Below are 26949 nucleotides of genomic sequence, written 5' to 3' on the forward strand. Positions count from 1 at the left end.
TGAGAATATATCCAGAGAACTTTGTGTGGGGGATGGAGGGGGAGGGGGGGGGGGGGGGCTGATGTGGTTTACCTCGTGGTCAAACAACTTGAGCAGCAAAATCTGATGTGCAAATAGGATTTATATGTGTGAAAAGAGGGAGACTCACGCAAGAAGTACTCAGACGGGTCCGCTTCGTAGTCCGTTTCCTCAGGAAAGTGGTCTATCTGTTTACACATCCCTTTGAGGTTTCCTGTTGGGGGGGGGAGAAACACAAAGAGTTCAGTGAAGTTCACACACAAAAAACACCAACATGACACAAACTTCTACCTTTTTTTAGAAACTCACAAAAACGCTTGCAAGTTCCTATATGGTGTCAGAACAGTTGATAGAGGACCCTTAAAAATGTCTCTCGCACAGACCAGAGGATGCTCCTCTGAGCACCAGGGCCTCTCCGGCAGCAGGTGGCGGCTTGTAAACAAGAGCAGCGCAGCTGGTGCGACCTGGAGCCGCTCCAGCTGCTGTGCGTTGGGAAACCTCATCTCTTAATGCTCGTTCATTTGGCTGACACCTCGCCCGGGCCGGCTTCTCTGTCCGTCCAGGAAGCGGCGCGCCGGCATTCCCTCGCCCTCCCCACTTCCTCCTGTCCGCTCTCCTCTATTTGCAGCCTCTCGGCGGAATTTTTGGCATTGATGAGGTCACTCAAGGTGGCGTGGCGGGGGAGGCGCCCATAAGGCGGCCATTACCGCGACCTGCTGCTATAGCGAGGAAGGCAGATGCCTGGGCGTTTGATTGGACCAGATTAGCGTTTTCATTAACTTCTTCATCTCCTCTCCCTCCAGCGTCCCTCTAATTAGGCGAGCAGGTGTTGGTTGCCATGGTGCCAGGTGTTGCCGAGGAGGTTTTGGCAGTGAGGCATGATGGGCACAGCGGGGTGCGGTTATTACTTTGTGAATGGCCCACATGCAGTGGAGAGAGAGAGAGAGAGAGAGAGAGAGAGAGGAACCCCCCCGGTGATGACCACTCAGACATTAGACAGAGTGTCACCTGGAAAAAAAACGAGCCATCAAAGCGCCTTCGATCCGCTCTCCCACCTGCGTGCAGGATTTGTGTCGCAGCTACCTGCGGGTTGGCAGACGCCGCCGTCTGTTCAGAGACTCGTGTATTTTAGATGTTTGTTTTGATTGTTTCCACCGAAACGTGGAGCAAAACTTAAGCAGATTTTTCAGAAAATCGGTGCAAGAAAACAAGAATTAATGTGCGATTGCATCCGCGTCTGTTGGATGAGCTGTCAAAACTCAAACGATGGAAAACCAAGATGGAAATTTGACATTTCTGTTTGTTTCATGAAATAATTTGAAGAAGATAAGACTCCTGATCGCTCCACACAGATCTGATGTTTTTGTCTCTTCGGTGGAGGTTTAAATGCATGCTATGCAGGAATTGTCTCCGACTGTTTGTAAATGCAACATTCTCAAGCGCACGCGGCCTGTCCGTGGTTGCAAGACCACAGCGCAGCAGTGTATCACCTGCAGCTTCACATACGGCACTCTACTTCTTCCCAGTCTTTAGCGCCAATAATCAAAAACACTTTTCTATTTGCATCAACAGGTTCTGTGGCAGTTAGGACAAGAGCGAGATAAAGACAATGAAAAGCTGGGAGAAAGACAATGCAGCGGGAAAGAGGAGGAGGGATAAATATAGGAAGGGCAGCGAACAGAGAGGTTTTGAAGGACAGAGAGGGAAGATGGAGTGGGAGGTGGAATACATCAGTTTTAGGCCTCAGTAATTGCTGAGCCATGAAAAAGCCCTCCAGAGTTTAACGGCCCTGCACAGTTTTGAACTCAATGCTCTGATATACGACATAAAGCTAAAGGAGATTAGAGAGCTCGTTCCAATCAGCTGGAAGGTGATCTCTGTTAACTAGCGCGGTGGCATAAAGCTCAAAGTAATCCTCCGAAGCTTTGGTGGAGATGCTCGGCAGCTAGCTGTAGCAATCCAGCTTTCAGATGTGAGCTGGTGCATACTGTAGGTGTAACCCCTCCACCTCCTGCAACTCCTCCCCCAGGCTGCTGCTGGAAATAACACCGTGTTCCTCTTCAACTTGCCCGCTTTAATAAGCTCTTAATAAGTTGTTTCCAGAAGAGGAGCGCGTACACACACACACTTGTGCCGCGTCTCGGAGCATATTTCACTGAAAGATGACTTGTGTTTACATACGACTACATTGCACGCTCCCAGTGGAGCTGTCTGAGCAAACTAGCAGCAGCGGCAAACCCACAGAGCACCGTGTGTGTGTGTGTGTGTCGTAACAACGTTATCAAGTGGGTGTAAGATTTGGTTTGCAGCTGGCCGTCCCATCCGCAGTTGTGCGATTTTGTAATAGCAGCTGTGGAGAGTGGCCTATTGGGGGAACCACTTCAATTAGTGTGCTGAAAGATTTATGTGACACTTAACCGCTCCAAACGGTCCTTTTCTTGTAAGACATGTAAACTCAGCAGGCTGGTAAATGTTTTATAATGGCATTTTCATTTCAGAGACCTCCCCACGTGAGTGTGAGCGCGGGGCCGAGGCGTGGAGAGCGCCGTCTGGCCATTAAGATCTTTGGCAGGGGGACCACTGTTGAATGGAGCGCTGTTACCGGAGGCTCAGGTGTGTAGCGGGTCAAAACACTTAGCACTTCAAGAGAAACACCTGTATTCACTGAGCAACACTTTCAGCACCGAGCGCCGGATTAAAGGGCTCCGTGTTTAAAGTCACACGAAAACCGTGTCTTGCTTTTGCCAGTTTCACATTTGGTTGACAGAAAGAGGCAGGAGAGCGGCTTTAAAGATCCCAAATGTTTTGGTAACTGTTAAATTACAGCCACATGAATCAGGATTTGTGCACTTGACGCCAAAACAGGACTAAAGAGTCTACAGTGGCTCTGTTAAGCTGTACCGAGCATGTTGGCATCGTCATGTCATTTAGTTGATTTAACAGGTAATTGGGACTTTGACTCGAGGATGAGGATGAAGCTGGTTGAAAAGTCAGATGAACGCCAAAGTTATGGGATATTTCATAACAATTCATCCAATAGTTGTTGAAAATATTAAATATTTCAGACCTGACTGACAGACTGACATTGACATCCTTGATCTATTGTGCGATGTTGCAATCTCTTTCATTTCAGAAACTGGTCAAAAAGTGTGCTGAATACTGTTCCAAACATTTTGGATGCGAGCAGAATTCAGCTCGGTAGGAAGGAATTCAGTCGGGTTTTAATATTAGAATACAAGAAGGCAAAGGTTTTGTTCATTTTCTGGCATTTAATTCTCTAAAGACAAACATTATGACGGGAAGAATTAGCAAACAAGGTGAAAACATGTTTTTCCCGACATTAAGGGCAGTGAGTCAAGCTTGTGATTGTGTAGCCTTTAATCACTGTTAAGAGTCTCAGAGGGCTTCAGATAATTTAAACACAACAAATGAAAACCGTCTGAACTCTAAACCCTCGTGGAGAACAAGGTTTTAGGATTGTGTTGAAATCCAGACGGTGCCTGACTGAACACTGTAATAATAATAATCAAGTGGTAATAATTTGTAGAGCCGTCATCAAAAGAGGGAGCAGGTTATCCGAGACCTCCCGCTGAGATCACCAAACCTACTCGGACCCTTGTGCTGGGGGGGGGGGGGTTGGCCCAGACTTTTACTTAATCAGTCCAGTCACCGCTGTGCCCCCCTACAGTGGGAATAAGCTGTGGGCTAACCCCATGCCCCGCCCCCCCGCCCCCCCCCCCCATCCTCTGCAGCCATAAAGCACTTCATTATCACAGAGCCTGCAGAGACAGAGAAGCACTCAAGAGTGGAGTGCAGTGGAGAGAAGGGGGTTGTTGTGGAACAGAGAAGGGGGGGGGGGGGTAGATTTATGGTGGCCCACCACAGCGAGGCTCTGGGTCTGCTCCCGAGGGACCCGGGGTTTATCCGGTCAGCGGCGAACCCATAACCACGGGGAGAAGCTATTCCTGAGCCGGTGACGTCGCTGTGTTGCTCTTTATTTCGTGTTTATAAAAGAAAAAGAGAAGCTTTCCCCTGGCGGATGTTCACATATGGGCGCAGGGTTTTGGAGCCGCTCCAGCTGAGGCTGAGCTCTGCTTAATGTGGAAGCCTTCCAAGGTTTAGGTGTTGACTGGTTAAAAGAGGTTTTTCTTCTGCTTGTTGATACCACCTGAATGGCCCCTGGCTCCTGGTTATTAGACAGCAACAGGAAAAGTAAACCCTCATTTTCTCTCTGGCCATCTTCCTCTGAGTGGGAAGTTTCTGGCCTGCTGCGGAGGACTTCCTGCAAGTTTTAAGGCAACTTCTCCCACCTTGACTCACACCAAATTAAATGAGGTCATGAAAGTGTTACGCTGAAGCTTTCTGTAAGTGACTTGCGTGCTAATTATTATTTGTGCAATAACTATCATTGGTCATGTTCTCTGTTTATGAATCATTTGTTAGAGGTGCTTGTGGCAACGACCAGCGCAAGCAGCACTCTGCTAGTTTGGTGCAAAATTGGGAGGTTAATGCTAATGAGATAACGCAAAGAAAATGTGATGTGCTGAGAATAGACGGTTCAGAACCACACGTGTTTCTGGCACCAGCATCACTCCGCTGCCAATCTCCCAAACTTAACACACCTACTGTATGTAACACTGTATGAAACGCTTCTCCCTCAATTCATTAAACCCCAGGAGGACAGCAGGACAGATATGTTGATGAAACTGCAGCCTCCAATTTGAGAAGTGCCACGTCAGAGTGCAATGCCATTACGCACGGCCGCCAGCTTTGTTTAACTTCATTAAATCCTGTGCAAAAATAAAAAAAAACACCAGGCTGCTACATGATAACTGCACACACCTCAACAGTTACACATTTTCAACTCTCCAAAACCGACCATCCCGCCCACCTGACGCAAGCTCTCTTTTTTTCACTCTTTCATTCATTCTCTTCCCTTTTCGTGTGCAACACTACCTTCAAGGAAAGATCATGCCCCCCCCCCCTGCCTTTAGTAGCTCTGTGCTAAGAGGTTACCTCATAGCCACTGAATTGTCAACTTGTGTTGTTTGTGTTTTGCAAATGTAGATTTTAAGACACTTCCAGCTAAGATACATATGTTCACTGAAAGAGCCTCTAAGGACACTGAACCTTTATGTGATGTTACATCTTTATACTACATCACTTGTCTTCCAGAGCAGTTGCGTCTAATAAGGAAACCGATGGATTTACATTGTAGTTACTTGAAAGCCTGTGTTATACATATAATAAAGGGTTACTTATGCATCGGTATCAGACGGCGAAGGACGTGACAAAGCATCGGTATTTAGCGCCCTGGGAATGAGAATGGGCTGCATACCCAGGGTGTGTGAATAACGGTTCTGTCTCTCCATCGCATTTGCATCGGCCGTCATCACACTGTACATATGTGCAGGGTGGAAAAGTAGCAGAACCGGACGAACTGGACGCCCGAGGAGAGAGACATCCTGGTGAGGCCTGCCCACACACACACACACACGAAACCCTCAAACAGCAATCCAACATGATCACAGCCACAGCGCTGCAGACAGACAAAGGTTTGATGAGACACAAAACACGGAGGAGGTGCATGATGGGAAGGGGAGGATGGAGTGAGGGGTGATGCAGGGGGCTCAGGAGGACTCTTGACTGAGTAGGAGGTGCCGTTTCAAAAGAGTTAGAGAGAGAGAGAGAGAGAGAGAGAGAGAGAGAGAGAGAGAGAGAGAGAGAGAGAGAGAGAGAGAGAGATTCAAGCCCACTTCTGATTCGTCAGTGGGCGGCATTCTCAAAAACTTTCCAGGCAGCCGCCGAGTGCGTCAGCATCCAGAAACCCTCTCCCCCTCTCCCCTCGCCCACAACCTCCTCCTCCCACCTCCATCCTCAGTCCCTACGGCAGCCGTTGCCATGTGGACATCAGAACCGGTTGCCATGGATATAGCTATCCGGGATGGGAGAGGATCACATGGACGGAGCCGGCGGTGAGGTGTCTTTAACCCCTGGACACACACAGCGGCTTCAGTGACACAGCATGCAGCATTAGTCAGCTGCTGTTACAGTACCGGCACGGCAGCCTGCGAGCTAGTGCTCGCTGCGCACAGCAGGTGTGCCTGCGTCCTTTCGGGTCAAACACATAAGCGGGATTATAGCACCGAGCAGCCAATGGAAAGAGATATATGGAAGGCACGGGTCATTTAGCAGCACAAATGAACACAAAGGGCGTTGCAGCACTCTCGCGTGCATGCATGTATAGGTATGTGCATATAAATCCCCTGTGGTTGAAAAGGTAATGGGTTCATGCATGTTAAACGTTGACATCCCCCCCCAATGAACAGCCGCTCTAGCAGCAGTGACAAGAGCCCTAATCGCCTTATTCATCTTCATAATCACACCTTATTCATCCTTATAATCACTATATTCATCTTGGTAATGACCCCGCTAAGGCAGGGAGGCCCATACGTCTCCCCCTCTCCCATCACACACACACCAGACAACACAGATGTAGCTTCTCCGCCTCTGAAAACATGCTTTTTTCATGTCAGTGCTGCTGCAGAAGTGTTGTGTGAAGACTTAAAGACACAGTGAAATGGCAGTTGGAGCTTCTTAAGTTTAAGTTATGTATCGTAAAGTGAAACAGAATTAGTGGGCCTTTTTTAAATAATTTTAAAAGGCATCTGATCAAATCGGTCAGGGATTTTAAAAAAGCTCTACAACCCTCCATGAATGCCTGTTTGCCTCCACTCAGGTGAAGGAAAAGGCACAAATGAATGAATTCCCTTGCAAGGTAAACTAATGTCCAGACAAACCTCCAGCCCATTACATCATGAGCTATCACGGTCCATCAGAATTTTGTCCTATAACTTCCCGTCTGCACCGGATGTGAGAATGTGAAGCGTCCGGTGTAGACTGATGCCTGGATGGACGGATTACTGAAAGGGTCGACCCGGCACAGACCAGGTGGCCCTCCTGGCTATCACCTGAAAAATGTCACTCAAAAAGCCATGTACCAACTAGGGAGAGACTTAAAATGACCACAAAGAAACATAAAACAACCATATAGAGAAACAAAAGACTACAAAGAGACCAAAACAACTAAGGGCTGCAAAAAGACACGCAGAGACCACAAAGTGACACACAATGACTACAAAGAGGTTTTGGTTCTCAACCATAAAACTGATTTTCTTTTCAGCTTCTAGTTGTAATCTAGTCTCGTCTTAGTCCTGCTGTATGTACAGACTTGTCTGAATGAACCCCTCGTCTCGCCCACAGAGCCGTGACATGAGACAAAGTTTATTAAAGGCCGCTAAAAAACTTTATTACAATGTCAAAGCTATTTGGATCAATTTATTGTTACCTCTGGAACAAAAACCCTGAAGATCTGGTTTCCCTGATGAGTGAGGTTAGCTGGTTTCTCCAGATTGGACATAATTTATGTATTTATGTATACACCCCCGAGTGCAGGATGAGTCATGAGAAACGTTTTACCGGAAGAGAAACGGAGAGGGATTTAGATATATAATAATAAATTCAAAAAATGTATACATTTGACAGGTACAGGAAAGCACTTATTTCTCTGTCTTTAATGCTGCAAGAAGACGAACCAAGTAGAATACAATATTAGCAGTTTTGCAAATAAAGATGTATCTTGCAGTCTGTGGAGAAGTTGGCAGGTAAGTAACACAGCAGCTGTAGGTGATGTGGGAGGCAGACTAATGGAGGCTGCGAGGTGCCGTCAGGTTTCGGCTCGTTGGAGGATGACTGACAGATGTTAGACAGTCATTTGACCTCCCACGGCTCGGCTCTGAAACAAAGCCGATCCTTTCTGCCCCTGAACGCCGTGATGTCCGTCTGTCTGAGAGCTGCTGCAAAGGTCTGCGGGTCTGTTTACTCCTGAGATGATGTGTTGATGGAGAAGAAATAGGAAGGGAGGTAGAGATCGCCTGTGATCCACCACCAAAGGAGCAGCGAACCCGTAGGGAGGCTAGAAACCCCTCCGTCATATTCGTTTCACCCCGCTGCTTTCTCGACTCTTCTCCTCCAATCACTCTATTTATAGCCTCCTGTTTTTATACTGTGAAGAAACTTAATGTGCATTGTTCCCACTGTATTTCCCTCCTCTTTCCGGGCGAGTTCCTGACCCTTAACTGCTCATGAGGTGGAACTAAATACAAGTTCCAGGTCTCGAGGGGGTGGCAGGCAGCTAACATGCGTTTTAGAAAAGCAATGCAACAAAGTTTGTTTCAAGAAACCAGTGATATTGTGATTTAGAATATACGACCTGCGTGTTTTTGCTTTATTTATTTAAGAGGCTCTACTCCTGGGAAGGTAGATGACCGCATCAGTCGTTTCAGCAAGTGCCCCAAAACAACATGCTGTATGTTTAATTGACAAAGCCTGAGTAGTTGTGATGGGAGCAAAGGCGGAAGTCAGGTGGCGTTATTGGAGAGCGACATAGTTCGCATACAGAGGGGGTCAGGTGGATGGATGTCCATTAAACCTCAGACTTAAATCGCTGTATGTTTACTGTTTACCATCAGTCAACAAAGCTCCCCTAACATTAACAAAGTGGTCGCTTTAACCCAAATTATGATCCCTTAACCTAACCTAGTATTTGTGCCTAAACCTTAACATTAACAGCAGCCATCATTGTCACATCATAATCCTGATTTTAACAATGATTTGTAACAGTTTTGGAAACAAATGATGTCGTAGGGCTTCAGATCGGGTCATGGTAATTTAAGTTGCAGGACATTATTATTATTATTTCTCTTTGTACAAAGTGTTTTGGAGCAATATGTGGGAGCGGGTCTGTCGCCTCTCTTTCCTCCAATCTGTCGACTTCCTACTCTGCCTGCAGCTCTTCTATTACTTCAATAAGTGCACTCAGTAGAGTCTACGCAGATATCTGCACCGGATCTGTGCAGTCGCAGCTCCGCCTCAAGTAACTGCGGCTTGAAGCGTTTATTTAGGCTTCAAGTCTATTGAGCAAACTGTCCCTCTCCCCCACACACACACACACAGTGCTGCTCTCAGCTGTGTTATCACTAGTGGCCCCTACAGGCCGTGGGACGCATAAGACTAGCGAGTGAGGAGTCAGCAGGCAGTCAATGGCAGAATAAAACGGGTGATAAAAGGTGTTCAGAACAAGTGGTGGAGGTCCTTGAGCATGCAGACGTAAATGCATAGCAAAGATATTATGCTAGTTTGCTGCAGCAGAATGTGAGATTAGCCGTGGACAGACACAGAGCTGCACACTCACTCACACACTCAAATGATCTCTTGATCCTCATGGCTGAGATAATAATGATGTATAAAAGTCATCAAATTTGAAAGAAAATCAACGCTAGCTCAGCTTTTTCATCGTTAAGTCTGTCGCTCCACTGAACTGCGCTTGTTGACTGACCACAAACATTTGACGTTAAATTGTCAGTGGCATAATCAATAAGACGTTCATGTAATGGGACGCCCCGGGGTACCAGCCGTTGAGAGATGTACGTATGTCCCTTTCTTCCGTCTTGCTTTAGAGTCTTCCAGGCCTCATCTCTTTGCTTCTCGGTGAGTTGTCTGTATTTCACAAACAAAGACGAGCAGCGTCACCCTCCTCAGCTCAAGTCAGAGGGAGTGGGAGGGATCTCTCCTGGCCTGCGCCTCAGCCGAGACGTGTGGACACACTGGGACATGCGAGGTCACTGAGCGAAGCAGGAACCGTCGATGAAGGGCAGGATGGGATTTCACAGATCCAGGAACGGGGAGCCAGTGAGTCAGCGGTGTTACAGCTGAGTGCGTCACAGCCTTCTGGTCAGACGGGGCGAGAGCTGTCCAGTTCCTCAGAAGAGTTCCTCGGCAGCAGCAGCAGCAGCATCCACTGAGAGAGGCATTCCCAGAACGCCGGCCAAGCAAACAACACCTCACCTACGCCAATCACAATCATGTAATCAGCTCCGCGGGAGGAAACTGGTTTACATCTATTTGTGATCCCCAGTCTTTGGAAACATGAACAACCTCATTTAAAATGAGCTGCTGAAAGCTCAGTTAAATCTCCTGCTTCACCGTTTATTTGGCTGTTCCATCCCTGGAGTACGGCTTTGTCCAAAAATCGACCAGGAAACCATATCTACTGGCAGCACGAACTCACGCACAGTCAGTAGAACAATGCAAATGCGGCCTGATGGATGCAGTTTGGCTGCAGGCGAAAGTAAAATGAGTCAAAGAGGAATTGACGCCAGTTTAGGAAAATGGCCCGACTCAGTCAAGAGAAAGACAATCGACTGGAGGAGAGTGAGTAAGAGCTCGTTAACACTGAGAAATGGAAAACAGAGCTCAACTTTCTACTTTCCCTCTATATTAAAATGTTTAGTAACAGCAACATAACATTCCAGTAACAGGTGCTGCTTCCTATCTGTGTAAAACTATGAAAATTCAGCGTCGGAATAAAAATGAGGAAGTTTGAATTAGTCCACATTGACTCATATCCGTGGAGTGATGTCAACCGAAATCACAAATTATAATGTGACCACAGAGAGACGTCAATTAAACCACTAATCTAAACGGATGGCGAAACTCAGCACAATCTATTGGACTGAAAAGACAATTCTAACCAAAAGGATTAATTTGTATTTACAATATTAATTGATTACAATAAAAGATTGATTCTAAGCATCCGACTCATTCGCCCCTTTTTTCTTCTTTTTCTTTTAATTATTATTATTACTTTTTAAATAATATTGTTATCTTTATGACTAGATTACCATCGTTATTTTTTTAGTTATAATTTTTTCTTCATCTCCCTCATTAGCAACTATTTTGAAGAAAAATAATAAAAACAAAATAGATGTATTTAGAAAGAAAATCGTGCCGTATTCTGGTTAATTGGTTTGCAGACCTGGGTCGTGGCTGCAGCCACATTGTGACAATTAGGTGAATTAATTTTGACACAAGCTGTTGGTGGACGTGTCTACGACCAGCGCTTTGGAAGATTTGACCACATTTCTTTCTCCATTGTCGACTTTCATCTCAGACTGCCCAAAATCTCAAAGTGTGAAGGGGCCTTTAGGGGCCATAGAAAGACAAAGCGCGAGTGCAGTCAGTAGCAACATGGGGCCTCTAAAAACTGAGAGGAAAAAGGGAAGTAATGCTTTGTATAGTCTCTATTTGACTGGGAAGGAGGCAGAGCTGTAAGACTGAGCTAAACTAACCATCAGGTGGACCCGCCATGCCGCTGTAGGACCTAAAGCGTCCTCTCTGCAGGACTGAGCCGAGTCCCGCCTGCAGCACAGCGCCGCACTCCAACAAACCTCCACCTTAATCCCTCACACCTGAATTACTGGAACGGCAGGAAATCGGCAACATGCTAACAATTTGGGAAACACCATTTACGAATGGAAAGCATGGTGGTTATTGTTCCAATTGTTAAAATTCCACATTATACAGTTTTCTTTTGCTTTTCCTTTGTTCATTTTATGATATTGGACAGTGAAGAGATTGCAAATGAAAAGAGGGGAGAGAGAGAGATTACTACATTAATCTACATTAATTAGTAAACGGTTTGATCCATTAGGTGTCAGAAAATATGCCCCAAACAATTCCACAGAGCACAAGTTTAAGTATTTATATCCTTGAGATCTTCACTTTATAATCACGGAAGACAGAAAAAAAAACACGTGAGGAGCCTCAACCTTTGAATTTGTGGCAATGTTGCTGAAAAAATTACTTGAACGATTGTCAAGATTGTTCTTGAGAGATTAATCTTCATTAATTAATAGACTAATTGTTTCAGCATTACATGCAACAAATTGGGGAGGTTTGTGCTCATGGCTGCCATGTTAACCTCCATTATACAGTTTTCTAATCCAGATTTCAGATCTACACTAACACAGCTCAAGATAAACACAAAAGCTTTCACACACTTACACATTTGTAAGTGTTGAAGTAGTCTTCGTTACGCATCCTGCTGCTCAAACTCTATTTTAAACAATTTCGGCCTCAGCCCACACAAATTAGACGTTCAGACATTTTGTTTGCTGTGAGGTGGAACAGCGAGAGCACATAAGGACACTGACTATGATGTTATGAATAAATAAATGCTTACACGCATCCTCAGTTCAGGATGCAGCATGCGAGGAAAAACTCCCAGAAGGTTGTCAGTGTATTTCAAGTTCAGGCCGACACCGGCTCTCTGAACAAACATCCTCCTCGCCAACTAAACGGCTCAATCAAAGGGTCCCGTTCACAAACAGCGTGAACGCACAAATCTTTGAACCTGAATTTGTTCGTACAAATTGAGAACTGCCTCAGACGGGTGGGTACGCACAAATGATGAGGGCACACAAACGCACTTTTTAACTGATAATGCATTGATTGACTAAATCAATGCATTGATAATGCAATCATTAAAACATTTACTAATGCATTGGCCAAATGTATTAAATAACTACGAAATTGACGCCCTTTCATCCTCATTAAATGTTGTCTCACATTGGAGTATGGACGTCGTCATCGTGACGTCGTCCATTGGTTAGTGGACTGCCGTCTTAAAGCCTAGAGATCTGCAATTTTGCCATCAACATTTTGGAATATGGCCGTCGCCATGATGTTTTTTTTTCCGCAGCCAATGAACAGTAGCTTGCTAACACCTAGCTAAACATTAACTCACTAACGGCTAACTTCATCATCATCATCCATCATCATTTTAGTTATCAACTGCAACCCCAGTAGACATAAAGTGCTAAAGTAATTCTTTGAAATGCTGAAATTTAACGTTTTAGCTACAGGCATTTTGTAAAAGTTTCAGCCCTTAGTTGCAAATTGTGGCGTTGTTTGTTTTCTCTGGTTTGCGATGTTTTCCCATTCTACTCTGTTTCTATAATGATCAGCTACTCACACCAATTTCCTGTGCTATGAAATTATGCATTAGGGGCTACTCTCCTCCAACAACTTCACCACCTTCTCCATGATACACCTCCTGGTAAACATACATCATATAGAGAAATGGCAGTTTGCTGATTCCAGATAGCTGGCAAGCGCCTGTCAATTTAGCATTATTCTGATTCACTATACACATGGTCATAAAAACAAAATAATCTAATTCTTATGTTATGAATCCGACCGTAATTTTGCACGAATGTGCACAAAGTAGGAACATTTCTACGTGTATATTAGTGAATGTCTTTTCCTGTTTAGAACGTCTTTATCATTTATATTTAGCTTAGCTGACACTAATCAGATAGCTGTTGGCTAACTTAGTGTTGCTTAGAAACAAGGGTGATGTAATGCCCCTTTTTTGTGCTCTGGAGTACAAAGCGTCCTTTAAACTTCCTCACCTCAGGTTTATATCCACAACCTGGGAAACATCACACTCCATTCAGCTCAGTTTAACAAACGGGCCGCAGCACTGAGCTGGATTGTTCGCCTCTCTGCACCGGTGATGATGAAGTTGCAGCTGATGCTCAGTCGCTGTGATGAAACCCTAAATGATTTGACCTCCGCTGCCGGCCTTTTCCTTATGATTTACATCACATTCCCTGGAAGTGAGCTCATGATATCAGCGCAAAATCTGCTCAGTGAGCATGGCAGGACGGTTCCTGGGCGTCATAAATATCCCCCTTAAAACAGCTGCACATTGATCTTTTGAAACGTGCAGCACTCTTATTTAAATCAACTGGATTCCCAAACGCCATTAATAACGGCGGGAACACTTGAGGACAGATCTGAGGGGGGATGCTTTTAGTGGTGACTATAAAAGATCACAAATCAAAGGCAGTCGATGCAGCTGTTTCACCAGATCATAATGATTTCTGTGAGGAGGAATGATGGAGGGAGCTGCAAGAATACAGCAGAAAGGAGAGAGAGAGATGAACAATTTACCATGAGTTATTTATATGTGATTATTGTCTTATAACTTACTGTTTTTTTCCAGGTTACGTCCCTGACACAGAGCTAGTTTATACGGACTGATGAGACAGAAACTTTTAAACAAACCGTTTTGGACAATGTTAAAAAAAACTGTAAATTAGGGCGACAAATAATGAAAATATTGTTATAAATTATTGTCTCAACCAAGAGATTCATCATTTGATCTTTCATGAGACCAAAGTCTAATCAAATCATAGAAACATCTGTCAGTGTAAAACAGTAGGACTGCAGTATCGGACTAGGTTTAGCTGGGTGAGTGTTATTATAATGATCACATTATCATAATGCACTGTTGTGTAATCTCTTAACTGAATGATCAGGACTGCTAACAGGTCTGACTCACTCTCGTGGTTGCAGGTCGGTGGGGGTCCTGATCACCCTCCCAGCCTGTTAAATGCACTTCAATGCTGCTCTCACACACACACAGACACACACACACACACTCTACCCAAATATGCTGTGTCCACCCGCCTACTCTTCCCTTTTCCATCTCACACTGGCATGAAAACCATCACATGAACAAGTTTTATCTGTAGCTGTATTGAAAAAATGAAAATCTCTCTCTCTCTGTCCTTTGTTCTGTGTGTCGTAGTGTTTGTACATCATCATCCAACACTGGCAGTAATATCACAAAAGTACTGCAGACCTGAACTCCTTGTTAAGGTTAAGTCACAAACAGACTGAGTACAGCAGGTGGATGTTGGCCTTTAATTACATAACAGTCGTAATTATCTTCCTCTGATGTCACGGATATGATAAAGCCACAGGCAGTGGTGAAGTAACTAAGTATATATTTGAGGTACTTGTACTTAACTTGAGCATTTTCTATACCATGTACATTTACTTCATTACATCACAGTGGGAAATATTGTCCTTTTTTGGAGTTAGTAACTTTGCAAATTAAGATTTTTGCATTCAAAACAAGTCAATTGACAGTAAAATCCTGCTTTTATATTAATACATCAGTAATAGTAATGTAATCTAGAATATATAATAGCACAGTCAGAGGGGACATTTTCTACTTTTAATGCTAACTACATTTTCCTGATTATACTTACAAACATTTAAGTAGCATTTTCAATGCAGGACTTTTACTTCTACCAGAGTATTTTCACACTGTGGTATTTGTACATTTAGGTAAAGGACCTGAATACTTCTTCCACCACTGGAGTCACAGAAAAATGGTTCTTACTCAAAGTAATAGTAGTACTTTTAGTAGTGGTATTAATAGTACTGAATGGAGACGGGAACAAGTCTGGTTCTCACTTTAAAATGATGGACATTCGTTAAATATTTAAGTATTGGACTTATCTTCTTCTGTAAATATTGTACTACACAGAGTCTCAATGTGTCTGCCTCAGTTGGGTTTATTGTTCCTTCACTCATATTTCTCTACCTGTCCACCAGGTGTCCTCAGACTTTCCCACCTGTCCAAGTCACATGACCTACTCACCTGTTCTCCAATTCCCTCACTAGCCTGTGAGTATTTTTCCCCAGTCAGTTACCAGATTGTCAATGTTGCTTCGCGCTCTTGTTTTCCTGAACCTGAACCCTTATTCGCTGTCTGCTAGACCTTTATCCTGATCCATACGCTACCCTCTCGGATTTGACCCTCGCCTGCTTCTGATTCAAGTAAGTTAACTTTTATCGTAACTCTCTGATTGTCAGTCGTGATTTTGCTGTTATTTCTGTCACAGCCAGTTGTTTGTTTGACTTTATCCGCTGTGACTGAATCCACTTTGGAAAGTCTTTAGAGTTTAAGATGAGCCAAACTATGATTGGCTTCCTGCCTGGTCAGTTATATGGTACTTTATACTGTACTGTACTGTGCAGTTGTATAGCCTATACTTTTGGAGGTATAAATAAAGAACAAAGTATGGAAGCTGTGTTACATTTAACCGGTGCCACTGTTGTGATATTTGGTAATTAATTCATCTTCAATTACAAGTTTAGACACAAGATATTGTACGATGATTACAGTAGATATGAGTAGGGGAGACAGAAATGGTGAATTAATGTTATTCCGACGTATGTGTGTGTTCACATGCTATTCTTGCATAATTCAGTGAACCACTTGGGACACCGTAGTCCAAAAAGTCGGGACACGCCATGTTCAGACTTTTACAACACTACATTTATGAAACACTTGTCGTTACTTTTTACATAAAAAACACATTATTCACTCCCATGATATGATGCAGTACTACTCTACCCAGTAGTAAAGTATCCAAGTACTTCTTAACCCACTGCAGATGCCTGTCATGTTAATGAATCCGGATACTTTACCAATTTGAAACCAGGTCCAAAGTCTGACCACGTCACATATATACTTATAATCAAAATAAAGAGACCACTTTTCTTCTTGTTTCTAAAGTTGTTCTTTGAAAACATAATTCATCCTTGACCAAAATACTTCAACTTGTCAGACAAATTAGAAACTTCTAGACCACAAAATGGCATTTTTGTTGACTTTAATACAAATAACCTTGTAGAATGTGAAACTGATCACTCCTAGTGTCTCTCAGCTAACTCCCTGAACTGTAGTAATACACAGCAGTGATGTATTGTAGTATCGTAGTACTCAGGAACTCTGCCAGCAGTAGAGTATCAATGTATTCCCACAGAGCATCTGGAGCCAAGTCATTCCACCTGATATATCCTTACTGTTGATATTGTGCATATAGACGCCATCAGAGTTGCCGTTCTCCAGTTGCTTTTCAAAGAATAAAAATGTTCATCCGGCAGCAAAAATAAGCTCAGGAAGCTCCTCTCGTGTGTTTAGAGCAGATGACAAGAGCTGAAAGTGCATCAATCCGTCCTGAATATTAGAGTCATAATCATATTCTCTGAGAGGGGGAGTGAGATACTTTTTACAGTTGGCTACATTTACAGCGATTATGATTCACTCTTATGTTCATATGTCAGTCTTTCTTTGCAGCGAAAACAGGATGTTTTTTTGATCCATTTCTCGGTAATAACACATGGAACGATAAGTCACCGTCATCCGGAGAAAAGCTCAGTTACACATCCTCGAGAGAGGAAAGAGAAAGAGGTCCAGTCGCCCGCTGCCAGCTCCTCGAGAGATAAATCCCAACGGTGTGATCAACGGTCTTATGCAAGATTTTTTAAAGTTCAAGAATGAGCTCTCGGCCCTTTTATGGGCTCAAAGGGTGGAGGAGGAATACAACTCTGTTAGTCACAACAAGTTCAGACACAGTAGGAAGGATTTCAGAGGCAGTGTTTCCTTATTCACTCAAATACCATCGTTTACTGCAGCGTCAAAGCTCAGTACGAGAACTCCAGGTGATCAAACTTATCTTGACTGACTGACCTCATTCTCGTTCCTCTTGCACTGTGAGAAACAGTTTCATCATTTTATTTTATTTATTTGATTCAACCTTCATTTATCCAGGATGATCCCATTGAGATTTTAAATCTCTTTTACTCCTGCAGCATAAAACCACAACTAACAGACTCACAAATCAAAACAGCAGAAAGTTGAAAGAACACACAAGTTTTCTCTTTTTTCTTTTATGTGAATGTTTTAAAGTCAAAGTATACCACAGTGTAGAAATACTGTTACAAGTTTAAGTCCTGCATTCACAATTTTACTGTCATAAAAGTACAGAAATATCATCAAAATATCAGAAAATACTCATCATGCTGAATGCTACATTTCAGAATAATGCACATTATATTGTAATACAACACTCTGCATAATTATTACTTTTTGATACTTTTACTCTGAGGGACCCACAGACCCCTTTCTGTCTTTTTTAGGGTGAAATAGCAGCTAATGCCACATAAGTGTTGCACATCAACTGAAAGCTGGGAACCTGAAGATTAGTTTGAGATGCAGCTCAGTAATTTGTGTCAAGTTGTTCAAGAATCAGAAATAAAATGTGTTAAAATAAATGTTTAAAGTGTAAAAGGACTGAGAACATTATGATGGAAGTATATGGCCATTCCCATGCTCTATTATGTCTCATAAGTTGTTGCAGTGATTTTTGATACCATTTGTTACACAGTATTGATGCTATATTTAACGATTATTTACCACTCGAGAATTTATAGAAAATTATCCAAAATCCCTCCAAATTACCATATTAAGACACCAAGACCTTGAGGAACACCATAAACAAAATTCAGACTGTGATTTGGTATCAAAAACCTTTGACATTTAGATGCAATGCTAGAGTTGCAATCTTTAGGGATTGGATGGCGAGCACTTCTGCACTTCTGTTCCGGAAACTTCTCAGAAACCCCCTTATTGTCAATACACCAAGGAAAGCCCTCGGCCTCTAGTTTGTGGTTCTAAAGTGTCATGAGGCTGTGATTATCTTAGACGTCACAACAATCTTATACAGTGATGTCAAAATTCGAAATTGTAGCGTTTTTAGCTCCCTTCCCAACAAGCTAGCATGACATGGTTGGTACCATAGACTGTATATAAGAGGTGGATGTAGTTATCGTGACATCACCTATTGGTTTGTGGACTGCCGTTTGGAAGCCTGACAGAAGTTACCATGTTTGGAATGAGGAGGAGTGACGTAGAGACGTCATATTCGGCTCTGAATGCGACCTGTCAATCACTGTGTAGCCCCGCCCTGAAGCATACTCTGCTTTATGAACATCATGCTGTATTGAAGAAGACTTGAAACTAGAGATTGAGACCATAAACTCATGTTTACAATCTGAGGTAATAAATCAAGAGAGAAGTAGAGTCATTTTCTCATAGACTTCTATACAACCAGAGGAGTCGCCCCCTGCTGGTCAGTAGTTGGTAGCTACTAATGGATTGCTTGGGTCGTCTAGTTTCATATTATCTGTACTTTTACTTGAGTAAATTTAGGAGTTTACGGAATGCTTGCAGTATTATTTGCACTGCGGTTCTAGGATCCTGAAGATGAAGGTCAGCTTGTGGTTATAGCTAAAAATCTAGTGATAAGCTTTTAATAATTCAGTGCTCTTCCAAAGGTTTTTGTTCATGTGGTCTCCTCATCTTTCACAACATGAAATTACTAAGTGACTTCTCTCCTAAGTCCGGTTTCATTACATGGAGCTCATAAGGAAGCCTGTAAGGTTTCTCTGTGCTCTCTTTGCTTTCGCCTGGTCCCTCACATCCCTCTCCTCCTCCCAGCATATGATATTAATCTTAACACTCTCGCTCTCCTCTCCTTTTGTACGATGCTCTCGTCTCCTTTTCTGTTTTTTTTCTCTCCTCTGAAAAGCGTCTGGTAAAAACACTGTTATCACTCCCACCATCACTGCGCCTGTATGTACTACAGTATGTGTGAGAGAGGAAGAGAGGCTTTTCTCTCGGGCAAACAAAGTACTTGTTGTTTTGAGTGGAGAGAGAGCAGCCGGATGGGGAACAAACTCCCTTTTTTAATGCTAGATTGGTAGTTGTGGAAATTTTCAGCCCACATTTTGTACACTTAAATCTTGTGAGGCCCTTTTTAAGCATTTGAAACCACTGCCAAGTGACCCATCCTCTCCTGTCCTCAATGAAATGGCCAAACAAGACGAACCAAACTGCAACTTAAAGAACCTCAAGAATATCAAGGAAATGTACGATCTCAGCCCCACAACTCAACCGGCATGTTCCTAATTTGGTCATTTGAATCAAGTTTAAACTGCATGTTATTCAACACTAAAAATGGATGTTGTTTTTATACAACTGAACTGTCCATTGCTAACTATTGCTAACTCCATCACTTTTAACTAACTGTTTTAACTCCTCTGCTCGCTATCAATGTGTGGAAAAAAACTAATTCAAATTCAGATTGCTATTTTTAAACATTTATATTTATGTAATCAGTATTTTTTTCTTTTCCTCTGTTCCGTACATTATTATTTCATCTTATTTGTGTATTTGTATTTTCTGTACTATCTGTAGCTTTATAATTTTTTAAAATGCAAATAAAAAATGTATAATGTCTTAAATGCTGAAAAAAAACTAAAATTAACTTCTTGAAATGCAAAAAAAATGCATGTTTCTTATTATACAAATAGAAAATATATTTAAAAAAAATGTTCAGTTGAGCAACGCCATCATTTTTCCGTGGTCCTTCATGGCTACTGCAACATAATAGTCGACAAACGATAAGAATTTAGACGAAGCAACCAGTCTGACGCCAATCTTGTATATGAGACATTAATCTCCTCGGCACCTCGTATACGCTTTTGTCAAATAATAATTTGAACAGAGGTTTCCCTCAATTTAAATTATTCCATCAGCGTCCTCTTGTTCCTGAAAACTGCAGACCTCAGCAACACTTGGGCAGTTTAGTAGATAAGGTTATAGAGGAGAGATAACAACGTCTTAGCACAAAGACAAACGCACCGAGAGGCACGGAAGCCGCACTCGGAACAGCAGTTTCCAATAAAGGTGAAGTGAGGTAAACACAGTGATGAATATGAGTTCGCCTGTGAGAGTGACTAATGCTGGTTTACTGTAAACACAATATCTCATGTCCACATTACAAATCTTGGGTACTATTGGATGTCTCTCAAGTGGAAACATTACTCAGTTTACAAATTCCCATGAGTCCTAGTGCTTCGGACAGGCTGATCAATATTTGTGGTGGTGAACCTCTCTCTCTCTCCGAGCCAAAGGGTCTGATGTCATCAACGTGCAGCCTGGAGCTGCTCCGTCGACGCTGATTTCACCCGAAGGGTATTTGAGCTCTAAAGCCGAGCTCCATTTCAAAAGCAGAGATAACGGTTCAGGAATTCCGAAAAATGAAACGCTCAGACCGTCAAAGTCACCTTTCCCGTCTCTGCCAATTACAGTATGTTCTCTGAGGTGCAATACTGTAAGTCAGCGCGGCATCACACATCAGCAGGAGAGGCAAACTCCAGCACTGTGAGACAGCTGCTTCATGCCCAGGATTACAAATTGAATTGCGTGAGGCAGTGTAATATATCTGGACAGTAAAATACAAAGTTATCCACTTTTAGTTTGAGAAGTGTCAACCATCATTTAAAAAAATATACCAAATGCTATGTCATAACAAAAAAAAAAAAGAGAACATGAATGAATAGTGACTGCCGAGCATCATGAAAAAGACCTCACTCCCAAAATCATCTCTAATCTCCTCTGTGTTGTCTGAAGCACAACACTGGATCAAAACTGGCCCCATCCATTTCACAGCAACATGCCTGAGTTACAGTACACAATCACAGCAACATGTATCTTGTGAATATGTTTTTGGCACATTTTTCCATTTGTCAATTTGCTCTGAGACATCAAAATCATCCGCATGTCCTTAGTGCTTTGTGCTAAACACAAAAAAATAAATGAAAGCATAATGATTCGAGCTAGGTAGCAGGACTGCTACATGGCCGATGAATACGGGATTGCTCACCTGGAAGACGTATTTTTGTAGTTAGCACCGCACCGATTCCCCCGACAAAAAGCCAATATGATAGAAGAAAATGATCTCTGTGGCAAACAAACAGCAAGATAATCTTGCTATGATATAAACAAACTACACCACGGTCACTTTCCGTCACCACCACTTGTCTACGACACGTAGAACAAAACATTAAAATCACCACAGACCTTATTTCAGCCATCTAACCACAAACGCATTCAGAAACACAAAAACACACTGACTTTGAGACGAGGGAACTGGAAGTGTAATAATGCTGAGTCATTCCTGGACCACTCTTTTCTTGGCTAGTACAATTCTGAGTTTTCTTTATTTTCAGGTTGTACTTTAATTGCATATTTCCATTTGCTGCACTTATCACTTCATACTTGCTAACTAAATATTGTTGTTTATTCCACGGATAGCCCTTTTTTAAAATTGAGGATTTTGAATGTAGATTTGTAATTGTTTTTTTTAGGGTGATGACGCCAGAAAACGGAGACGGGGTTGTTATCTTCCACCATTTATTATCATGTGAGCAGAAGTCTCCTAAAGAAATTACACTTGAACCAGGTCCATCCACTCATTGAAGATCTTAAGATGTGGTTTAAAGCTCTGGAAGAAGCTAGTAAGTGAACTTTTATCTAATAACCTGTGTGTATTTGTACACTGTGGTATTGCTACTTTTACTCAAGTAAAAGTACTTCTTCCACCACGGATTGGCAGCCACAACCTGGCTGAGATTTCCTCACATATGATTCCTGGAGACAAGTACTTTACCATGTCCTCGTTACATCTAAAGTACAGCAGGATGTGTTTTCTTGTTGAAAAATAAGTGTTTTTGCTGTAAGCTTGCTGCCCAGTGCTCATGAGAAAGAGACTTAAATGTTTGGCCCAAACAAACCAAGAAAAGTCAAAATGAATTCATACAGACTGACACGAGACTCATTGATTGGATAGTTTTGATGATTTGTAGGGCTGTCTTTGACTAGTCAACACTCATACGATGTTGTCGACTAAACAATTAGGTGATTTTATCGATAGATCTGTAAAGATTTGTCACACAAAAACACTCCTTTGAATCTTGTGTTTAACAGAGATGTGCTCATAAGTGTCTTGGAAATATGTCGAGCAAGAAATGACTTATGGTCTACAGAAATTGTGGAGGATTAATGGACTAAGGGAGGGCAGCCCCAGCAGTTTGGCATTATACGAACCCGTTGAAATACCGATGACCAGCAGCAAATCATGCCGTACTTTTTACTATTTAACGTTCTCTGGTGTCACAATGAGCTCATGAAGAAATAACAGATTATGAGCATTACAACTCCCATTTTCAGACCTGCACACATGCCATCAAATCAGAAACGCTGTATTATGTTTCCATAAGTGAGCTTTCATGGTGGAAAATCTGCTTTTGTCCCTTTATGATGCCCCTCCAACTTGCTTCAGCTTCATAACCTTTTCAGTGTTTCAAGACTCTCTTCTAATAATAATCATACTCATAATATTAATAATAATTATAATAAAAACAAAAATAATAATAATATAATTTATGACAGGCTATTTATGTAATTTATGACAATAATAATGATAATAGTAATAATGATAAATCTAATATAAAATAAACTTTATTTGTAAAGCACCTTTCATACAACAACTGCAGAAAAAAGTGCTTTACAATAAAGGAAGACAGACAGAATGATCATTCATTTAACAGGTTGACGTCTAATATTCGGTACCTAGAGGCGTGAAGCGTTCACAGAACAACTACAGGTCTCGACTGCACTGAAACGAGCATTACAGTCCGGGTTTGTGTGTGCGTGTGCTTCCAAAATCCCTAAATTCTTAACGTCTGGAGAAATCGCTCTTAATACCTTTTGTGTTGCTCTCTAAACGCCCCGCTCTCTGGTGCCCCCCCCCCCCCCCCCCCCCTCCTCCTCCTCCTCCTTTGGACTGCCCAAGGCAGAATGATTAATTTGTGGCTATTGATTTCTCTTCCTGAGCTGAAAGTATGTGTGAGAGGGAGGGAGAGGGTGAGGTAGCGTGAGAGAGGGTCAGAGAAGCAAAGGGGTGAGGAGGGAGAGACTTGGAGAGGGGAGTGTGGTGGTGGTGGTGGTGGTGGGGGGGGGGGGGGGGATACATCCAGTATTCAGTGTAGTGCTTCTCTGCAGTTCTTTTTTTTCTAATCTTTAATGTAGGAAAAAAAAAGCCAATGGTTGCAGTCTGGATGCGTCAAACCACCTCCCCTCAGTGTCTCTCCCTCTCCCTCTCTCTCTCCCCCTCTCTCTCTCTCCCTCTCTCTCTCTCTCTCTCCCTCTCTCTCTCTCTCTCTCTCTCTCTCCCTCTCGCTCCCTCTCTCTCTCACCCTGTCTCTCTCTCTCTCTCTCTCTCTCTCTCTCTCTCTCTCTCTCTCTCTCTCTCGGTGGCGATTGGCAATTCACTGAGTGTCCACATGTCATCTCTTGCCCTGCTGCAGCGGCAAGCAGCGCGGCATGCTGGAAGGAGGGGGGAGAAGGGGGGGGAAGGGGGGAGTTTAAGAGGAAGGCAAAGCAAAGGGAGGGCAGGCAAGATGGCTAGATGGATGGAGGCAATTATTCATCCGATTCTCTGTTTCATTACATCTATGTAAATGCTGCTGGGTATGTTTGAGTCTGTGTGTGTGTGGGTGTGTGTGTGTGTGTGTGTGTGTGTGTGTGTGTGTGTGTGTGTGTGTGTGTGTCCTACATTAACCCCCCCCTCCACCTCTCATATTAGACGAGCGTCGTCTTGAACACAGTTTTCTTTCCAGCCAATTCTTCACTGCCTCTTTTCATTCCTCTTCCCATCCTTCCCTGTGTCTTTCTCTTCGGTTAAATCCCCACATAGCTGCTGAGGAAATTTAATATCATGGCCTCCAAAAAAAATACAAAAAAATAAAAAGCAAGGGGAGATGAGATGAGAAGTTGCGGGATCGGCACTTCTATTGGGTAATCATTTTAATTAAGCCTGTATGTGGTTAGCAGTGACGAGCACGTCTCTCTGCGTACTACAAGCTCATTTCTGACAGGGTGACGTTTGGAGAAGAGTGTGACCTACATTTCTCTGTTCCTGAATCGCACTCGCAGAGAGATCGTCTGACTCCATACAGTTAATGAGAGAAATTAAATATGTACAGTGATCCGCAAATGTCCATTTTGCCAAGTGACCTTTTCAAGGGCATTTACACAGCAGCGGCGACAGTTGATGAAATTAATACTTATGCAGTATGACGGGAGAATCAAAGGGGCGTAAACGAAGAAAATCTTCTAAATGAAGAATGTCAATAAACAAGATCGCTGTTAGTTCTTCAGCTTCGTTTCTCAGAACCACTAATTCATCCATAGCCTACAATCTCAAGTTCAAGATAAACACCAATTGTTCTTTTATTATGTACTATTTGGGCTGAAAAATCTATTCAAAGGATCCATAAAATAGGGATTCTTACAGTCACAGTGTTTTATCAAACCTGCACTGTGTGATGAAAACCGATGAAAACACACACACACACAGTCCATCTTCTTCCATAGTTATGAGGGATGTTGTCTTTAGATTTGGAATAGTGTGCTATGAAATATGGAAGTAAAAAAGATATTGTGGCAAGTAAAAAAAAGGGGGGGATTGCGTGTGGGTGAGTTTTTGCATTTTTACCTGCACGTATTCATGTGAAAGCAGGAAGAGCACAGGTGTAATTGATGGCATTAATAATGGTCGCATTCCATTTAGGTGAGCCACCTCCAGGATAACGGCATGGCTAAAAGCCATTTCGCAAAAAGCACCGATTATTGTCTGACAATAATGCATTGTAATCTATACTTACTGCATGCAGAACATTCAAGCACGGGAAAAAAAATATTCAGACAGACCTTGATCGATCTCCACCCGCCGAAATGTGTGTTGGCCACTGAAATGCTTTGTTCTAGCGGTGGGCAGATTTCGGTCCAGTGGGACATTTTTCAGACTACTGCTGTTTTAGAACAATGGGCCTTTGAAATAATGAGTTCCCTTTCAACACCCGATAATGTACGTCAACACTGTGAAGACGACCACAAGAACCACAAAGGACAATATATGGCTTGAGATCATCCAGCAGCTGGGATACAATGAAGATGGTGATGTAGCTGGGGTTGTGTGTTACGGGGCGAGCAACAACAGCTGTCGGTAGTGTTGGCATCAAATTTGGGGTCCGATTAGTTTATGTGTAGTAATGTTTTCTCCTTAGACATTCTCTGTCTGTTTTTTTTTTGTGGACACTGACTCTATTCTAAACTGGACGAAACATAACGCTGCAACACAAATCATTTGCCCTGGAACCGGTGTGCGTAGTTGTCATGTGGGAAATGTGTTTGCGAGATTTTCCGTATTATACCGCATATCTCACACTGGTGAGAAACTGCTTCAACATGGACACTTATATGGCACACAGCTATTATTATTGTTATCATTTACACATGTACTGCTCTCGCTATGACCTCAATAAGGCAAGAAAAAGGCCTGACGATCATTAAATAGTCCAATTTGGGGCATTCTCGCAATTCCTATTCGTCTCCTTAAAGCTGGAGTGCAGAACTTTTGTCTTGCCTTATGTAACATTTTAGAAATGTTAAGTTCCAACTCATACAGTACGCGTATCCAAAGCTCACAATTGATGTGCTCACAAGACGTAGTCATCGCGACATCACCCAGTGGTTTGTGTGCTGCCGTTATGAAGCCTTGAGTTCGGCAATTTCACGTCACCATCTTGGAATAGTGCCGTCGCCATCTTGACTTTTTGCATCCGATGAACGGAAGTTACCATATTTGGAATGCGGAGGAGTGAAGTAGAGACACCGTATAAGGCTCTGGTTGCGGCAGCGACCTGTCAATCACAGTAGCCCCGCCCTAAAGCATACTCTGCTTTATGGTCTGTTTGACTCTAAATGGACCATCATTTACTAAATGAACATCATGCTGTATTGAAGAAGACTTGAAACTAGAGATTGAGACCATAAACTCATGTTTACAATGTTTACTGAGGTAATAAATCAAGAGAGAAGTAGAGTCACTTTCTCATGGACTTCGATACAATCGGACCTCTTTTGGCAACCGGAGTTGCCCCCTGCTGGTCAGTAGAGAATACGCAAGTTTTAAGACACTTCGCATCTGCTTCACTCGGCAGAACTGGAGTTTGTCACCTGGCTCACACTCACACCCTCCCACGGCCTTAGTGGACGGTGAGAGCATGTCTCGTTGCAACACAGGACTTTCATCCAGGAGACCGATGTTCCTGTCCCGTGTGAAACAAAAATAAACCTTGTTGTGTCACGTTTTTATTAGTTTTTACATCATTCGCTTGTCACGTTAAGTCAACGTCAACTTCAATCGTTTCCTAAACCATAACCAAATGGTCGTGTTGCCTAAACCCGAGTGTCTTTTTGACACGTTAAAAACTGACGCTAAAGGGTAACTAGAGCGTCGACCTCCGATGCAAAGGGCCACTGACCAAGCGGCGGCATTTGACGAGTTGTTAATGAGAATATGTTCATTCCACAGACTGATTAAAGAATGCGAAACGAGCGAAGACTTTTTCTGCTCATTCTCAACATTTTATTGTCTAAACTCAAACTGGCACGGCGCCATGAAGAGCAAAGAT

At 42.9% G+C, this 26949-nt stretch overlaps 1 protein-coding gene across 1 annotated transcript in view; it reads right to left on the bottom strand.

The window, feature by feature from the left end:
• The window catches only part of cacng2a (calcium channel, voltage-dependent, gamma subunit 2a), a gene marked incomplete at both ends in the record, with an annotated part of 60780 nt that overhangs the window by 20184 nt on the left and 13647 nt on the right, over positions 1–26949 (bottom strand). The window contains one exon of the mRNA XM_079176949.1: positions 149–232. Coding sequence (XP_079033075.1) covers positions 149–232 — 84 coding nt within the window. The remainder of the gene's footprint in view (positions 1–148; positions 233–26949) is intronic.

Source organism: Pholis gunnellus, assembly GCF_910591455.1.
Source record: "Pholis gunnellus genome assembly, chromosome: 17".
Lineage (NCBI taxonomy): Eukaryota > Metazoa > Chordata > Actinopteri > Perciformes > Pholidae > Pholis > Pholis gunnellus.